General features: G+C 47.2%; 1 protein-coding gene across 1 annotated transcript; it reads right to left on the minus strand.

Annotated features, from left to right (window-relative positions):
• Positions 1-3382: 3382 nt before the first annotated feature.
• Positions 3383-3990, minus strand: LOC144713891 (uncharacterized). The gene is made up of 2 exons (XM_078588627.1): positions 3609-3990; positions 3383-3558 (listed from the first exon to the last, which is right to left on the minus strand). Exons 1-2 carry the CDS (start codon positions 3988-3990, stop codon positions 3383-3385), a joined length of 558 nt encoding a protein of 185 aa, XP_078444753.1.
• Positions 3991-6356: the final 2366 nt, after the last annotated feature.

Raw genomic sequence — 6356 nt, forward strand, 5'->3', positions numbered from 1 at the left:
TAGAAGGCATGTGTGCGAAGTAAATGGAAAAGAAGTAGAAAAATTCAATTTCGCAGGGGAAAATAAATATATTTTTTTGAAAGTTTCAGGGAGAGGAATTACAGATAGAATCCAACGTTTAGAAAAATAAAATTTCAAATTATAGAGAGATAAAGTGATGGAAAATGAAGGAGAGGTAGATGAAAATATGGGGATGATGGTGAAAATGTAGATCAAGGATTCAAAATTGATGATGCTCATGTCTTGAGCCCCAATTGCCTCTTCCTAAAATGCTATACTTATTTTTTCAAAATTGGTCATTTTTCTCTTCAAGAAAAGGATGATTTAAGGAAGAAAACTTCAAAACACTTACATTGATCAGGATGAATAACCAGAAATCAATAGAGCCTTGTTTAACCCTTACTTTAAAACCCAAAACAAAAAAATACTCCACTATTGACTAATAGCCTAAAAATAACTTTAGAAATTATTTGGAATGCTCTAGCCCATTTATAATCTTCCCATTTAATTTTCTCAATTTCTTCACAGATGGAACTTGAAAATATTCATCACAAATAAACTAATTGACATACAAGTTCATTAAAGTTAGTTAAAAATGCCCCAAATATGTGTAAAATGATATTCATAGGAAATTTAGAACTTTCAAATAATCTACGTAATAGAAAAATACATGACTATTCAGATTCCTAAATATATATAAAATGTAGGGAATTATGGATATGTTATTGATAACCCCATCTTAATTTGATTCTAGTTACGTAGAAATGCCCTTTATGTTTTCCTTGAAATCTATCCTTGAGAGAATGAAAAACTTATGCGTCCTACAAGATAATCAAACATTCCACATCTCGTGCAATATTCACTAGTATAGTATATTGTCACGCGGTCAAATCTTGAGCTAGGACAATTGCTTGAATTTGGGCATGCCAGCCTTAGTGCTTGGAGCAGAGCACTGAGCAGCCTTGATCTCTTGTAGTGGAAGTCTCTTACAATAGCTTAAGTATGCATAGAAGGGGTTAGAGGAAAGGGAGGGGGCGCAGCCCTATGGGGGAATAGTCTCATTGCATTCATATCAAAAGAGATTACATCGTAGACGTAAACATTACATGGGGGAAGACGAGGGATGGTATCGAAGTAACGAGACGAGGCGCCTTGCACCTTAGTAGTGTCGCTACTGCGCCTTGAGGTCTGCCGCTCCGCTCGCGCACCCCTACTACCCCTGTAGCTACACATGTGCCCCTAGGTCGGGCGCCACGTGCCAACGGGCGTCGTGATCACACACACCACGCCTGCCTTGACGATCACACATGCCACCAGCACCCGCACTGACACCTATTGCGCGCAGACTACACGACGCCACCGCATTCACCGCCTCAAGCCAAGTGCAACGTGCCTTGTGCTACCCCGGGAGCGCCAGGAACCCATGCCGTCTCGGTGCTCACTGTGCGCCAATGCCTTAGTCTCCTAGCGGGATGTCTCGTGCCCCGCGCCTCGCACACACGATGAGCACGATGCCCGGGCGGCCGTTGCACAGCTCCCCACACAACTCTGCGTGCGTCACTGTTGCACTGTCACCTGGCCTGTGCATCCTGCACCCGTGTGCGACGCGCTCTTGTTAGCCCGCGCACCCAGCAAGCGCATGCTTTGCCTGATCCATCCCGCCTAAGCGCGAACGGGCACACGCACATCCGAAGTGTATCGCCACTATGGGGGCAATGGCCTAAAAAATCAGGTTGGGCGTCACCACCCTTAGTACATTGTAGTACACTAAATAGAACTCAGTCATTACAGATCACGAGTAAAAAGTCGAACATGCCCTCCCAATAAGCACGCAGGCTTCTGGGCAGGGAAGTCGCCTAGTTAGGGGCCTAACATATATTCATAGAACAAACATGTGATACATATAATGAAGGACATTGATGGATTCACCCTTGCCTCCCTCTCCTTCCTTCCCCCCTCTCTCTCAGTCTCCCTCTCTAGGTCTTTCTCCCTCCAAAATAGATAAGGAAGAAACTTTGAATAGAGAAAGAGGTTTTAATAGTTTATTGCAATCCATCTTCTAAAAAGTACTCCTCTACATCAAGTGGGTGGCCACAGATGGTCAAATATATGGCGCCTATGCTGAGCTCAAAAGAAACCTCTCCGACGAGTTGGATTTAATATATTTTAGAATTTTACAAAAAAATAATAAATAAATATTTAATAATTTTCTGTTGGTTCCGGTCCGGTTTGACCCTTGGACCTAAACCTGCCCAACCAAAATGTCCACCCTCAAATGGAGGACCTACGATCCCAGTTCGGTCTGATCAAACTAGTCATTGGTCTTAAATGTCCAACCCTAATACCTTCTATGCCTAAATGAATTATGATGAGATCAAAATATGAGAGTCACCAGTATTTAAAGATGTTTATTGCTATTTGAAGTATACTTGAGAAGGACATCGAGATATCAAGATATAATAGCATCATCTAATCCCACACATATTATGAGTGAATTATGGTGCAGCCCCGTCGAGGAATAGGGTCATTGCATTAATATCATCAAAAGGATTACATTGTTGTCATAGGCATTACATGGGGGAAGATGAGGATTGATACCGAAGTAACGAGACGAGGCATCATGCACCTTGGTAGGGGCGCTCCTACGCCTTGAGGCCTGCAGCCACGAGCGCGCGCCTGCCAGCCCCGCAGCTACACACGTCCCTGGGTTGGGCACCGTGTGCCCATGGGCGTGGCGATCACACATGCCGCCCCAGCCTTGGGCAATCTCACATGCCACCGGCACCCACGCTGACACTCATCGTGCAGCCCACTCAGACGCTCTTGTGCTCGGCACCTCAAGATGGGCAGTGCACGCCCAACGCTACCCCCGGGGGCGCCACGTGCCCCAAGCCATTTCGACACTCACTGTGCCCCAATGATTTAGTCTCTTGGCGAGCCGTCTCCCACCCCGCGCCCCGCACACGCTATGCGCATGATGCCCGCGCGTAGTAACGCGGCTCCTTCCATAGCTCCGCATGCCACACCATAGCACTACCACCCCGCTTGCGTGTCCTGCATGTGTGCACGGCGCTCTTGCCAGCCCGCGCACTCTAGTGCGCGTGGGTCACCCTGATCCGCCGCGCAGAGCGTCGACGGGCACGCGCCCCATCCATAGTGTGTTACCGCTACAAGGGCGATGGCCTAAAAGATCAGGGTTGGGTGTCACCACCCTTAGTGTGCTACAACATTGCACTAGATAGGACTTAGTCATTACAGATCGTGAGTCTAAGGTCAAACATGCCCTCCCAATATGCACGCAGGCCTCTGGGCAGGAAGTCGCCTAGTTAGAGCCTAACACACCCCCACTGCATGGACTTAACGACGCCCTCGTCGACGCCAACTACGTTGCTTCATACGCCCGCAACAGGTCCTCGAATTGCCACAGATCCGAGTTGCGCTCCCACGTTGCTGATTCGACTGGTCTGTTCTTCCACTTGATGAGGTACTCAATCTTGTGGTAGCAATCGTGATGTCCTTCCCAGTCAATCTCCCTTTTCGCCAGGACCATCTCTGCCTCTAGTCAAAATGCGCTCACACATTCGGTGGTTCTCATTGGGGCTGGTTACTCGTCGCATCTTCAGAGTCTAATATATACTTTTTCAGCACTGATACATGGAAGACTTGATGGAACACCAGCCGACGGGGTATGTTGAGTCGGTAGGCTACTCGCCCAATCTTCGCTACCACCTCGAATGGACCGTCGTAGCATGGTATCAGACCCTTGTGCCTTTGCTTCACCTGTTTTGTCTTTAACATCTGGGCATTTGTCTTCAATAAGACCAGATCACCCACTTGGAATTCCACATCCCTTCTGTGTCGATGTGCATGTTTCTTCATTCTTCGAGCAGCATGTTCTAGTGCCTCACGGGCTTCCTCAATGTGGCTGCGATAATCACGCGCAAAGTGGAAGGCCGCAGGGAAGTGACCATTCCCTTTTCTTTTCACCATTTATGGAGGAGTTAGCGGCTACTTTCCCATTGCAATCTCAAACGGGAATGCCCCATAGCAAAGCTCCAATTGATATTGTGTGCAAATTGTGCTGCATCCAATAGCTCCACCCAATTCTCTTGGTTGATCAAAACGTAGTGTCGTAGATACTCTTCAAGCATAACATTCACACGCTCCATCTAGCCATCATTTTGGGGATGGAAGCTCATTGAAAACTTGAGCTTGGATCCCATTTACTTAAACAGTGACTCCCAGAAATGACCCGTGAATGATGTCCAATGGAAGACCCCAGTACTTTGCGACATGGGAGAGCCATGCCATCCGCGTACACTTCCGACATGGTAGGGATGAATGTTGTATACTTGGAGAAACGGTCCACAACCACCAAGATAGCATCGTGCTCACCCATGCACAGAAGACAAGTGATGAAATCCATCGAGATGGACTCCCACGGTCTGTTCGCCCTTGGGAGAGGTTCCAGCGTTCCTGCAGCTTTAGCCTTCTAAGTTTTGTCTTGTTGACACACCAGGCATGAACGGACGTATGCCTCCACATCCCGTCCCATTCTAGGCTAGTGATAGCTGCTAGACAGGAGTGCAAGCGTGTGTGCTTGTACTAGGTGTCTGGCGTGGGGTGCGTTCTATGCGTCGTAGAGGAGCTTTCGATGCAATCCACTCGCTGCGGCACATACAACAAATTCTCTTTAGCATAAATTATGTCCTCTTCAATCCATAATCTCCTCGTCTCGCCTGCAACAATATGCTTCACATTCTTCAAATACGCGTGTAGCGGTAGGACCAGCAAGTGCGTGCGCGTGGCTGCAGGCCTCAAGGCGCAAGAGCGTCTCCACCAAGGCGCATGGCACCTCATCTCATTGCTTTGGTATCAACCCTCGTCTTCCCCCGTGTAATGCCTATGAGGGCAATGTAATCCTTTTGATGATATTAATGCAATGACACTATTCCTCAATGGGGCTGCGTCCCCACCCTCTCCTCTAACCCCTTCTATCTGATCTTAAGCTATTGAAAATACTTCCGCTGTAAGAGATCAAAGCTGCTCAGTGTTTTGCTTCAAGCACTGAGGCCAGCACGCGCTAGATTCAAGCAATTGTCCTAGCTCAGAATTTGATCGTGTGACAACTGGTGTCATAGCCAGGTTTGGCCTCTTCAGCGTGTGTTCATGAACCAAATTAGAGGAGAGGTGGAGTTGGCAAGACACTCGAAGTCACTTGAAGAGAGACAACGGAAGGCTAAACATCATAGGTAGGAATTCCGCCTACTGCAAAAGAATCTCTTGGGTTTGAAGACCCAAGTGGACACTAACAAGGATGAAACAGATTCGAACCTCGAAGACATGAGGATGGAATCAAGGGAGAGACATGAATACTTACAAGACATAGTGAAGCAGCTCACGGAGATGGTGATGTCTCTAAAGCTTGAAATGATAGAATTACGACGGGTTGAGGTCCCTAAACCCCGATCCAACAGAGGCGGGGAAAGAATCACGATGCCACCCCCAGAATTCAATGGTGCCCATAAGGAGGTGGACTTGGCTGACTTGTTGTATGACTGCAAGAGGTACTTCGAGATCTATGATACTCTAGAGGAAAAGAAAGTCCTGTAGGCCAGCAGTTTCCTGTAGGACGACGCTAAATTGTGGTGGCATCAACGTTCAAAGGCTGGAGATTGGCCACCAGAGACGTTTGAGGAACTGGTGCGGGAGATTAAAGAGAACTTCATGCCGCACAACATGGTGTGGGAAGCGAGGGAAGAGCTCGACAACCTTAGGAATGGTCAACCTCCGTGAAGGGAATGGTCAACCTCCGTGACAGCAGAGTTGCAGAGCCAGAAGAGAAATCTGGGAAGTGGAACAAGCCACGCCAGGAACTCACAAAGGCACCGACGACCCCAGTTAGTCAAGGCCTAAAGAGGAAGTTGAAATCGGGCTACGGTAGGGGCCATGACAAGGGCAAGAACCCAAGGCTGGGGAAGGCAACTCCAGGGGAAGGGGGTTATAAGTCGCCGTGCTTTGCATGTGGAGGCCCCCGCTTCATGAGGGATTGCCATTTTTAATTATTCATATTTTAAGGACATCAACATATCAAGATATAATATGTTTATGTAATCCCACGCATATTATGAGTATGGCTGATCAAGTAGCTATTCGTTAGAACCAGTATGGAGAGATTATTATGGGGGCTCTTCAGGGAAAAGATTTCACTAAGTTGGCAATTGTATTTTCAACGTAAAAGGACAAATACATTTTTTAATGTGACATTTAATATGTGACGTGGTAATACATTTTGTGGATGATGCATTCACATCATGAAACATAAATAAGCACATCCATTTCCCAATGTGTACGAT

The sequence above is a fragment of the Wolffia australiana genome, chromosome 1, assembly GCF_029677425.1.
Source record: "Wolffia australiana isolate 7733 chromosome 1, ASM2967742v1".
Classification (NCBI taxonomy): Eukaryota; Viridiplantae; Streptophyta; class Magnoliopsida; order Alismatales; family Araceae; genus Wolffia; species Wolffia australiana.

Coding starts and splice junctions, on each gene's coding strand:
- LOC144713891 (XM_078588627.1), bottom strand. CDS start 3,990: ATGGTGAAAAGAAAAGGGAATGGTCACTTCCCTGCGGCCTTCCACTTT. Junction 3,559..3,608: donor AGACTCTGAAGATGCGACGA/GTAACCAGCCCC, acceptor CATTTTGACTAG/AGGCAGAGATGGTCCTGGCG.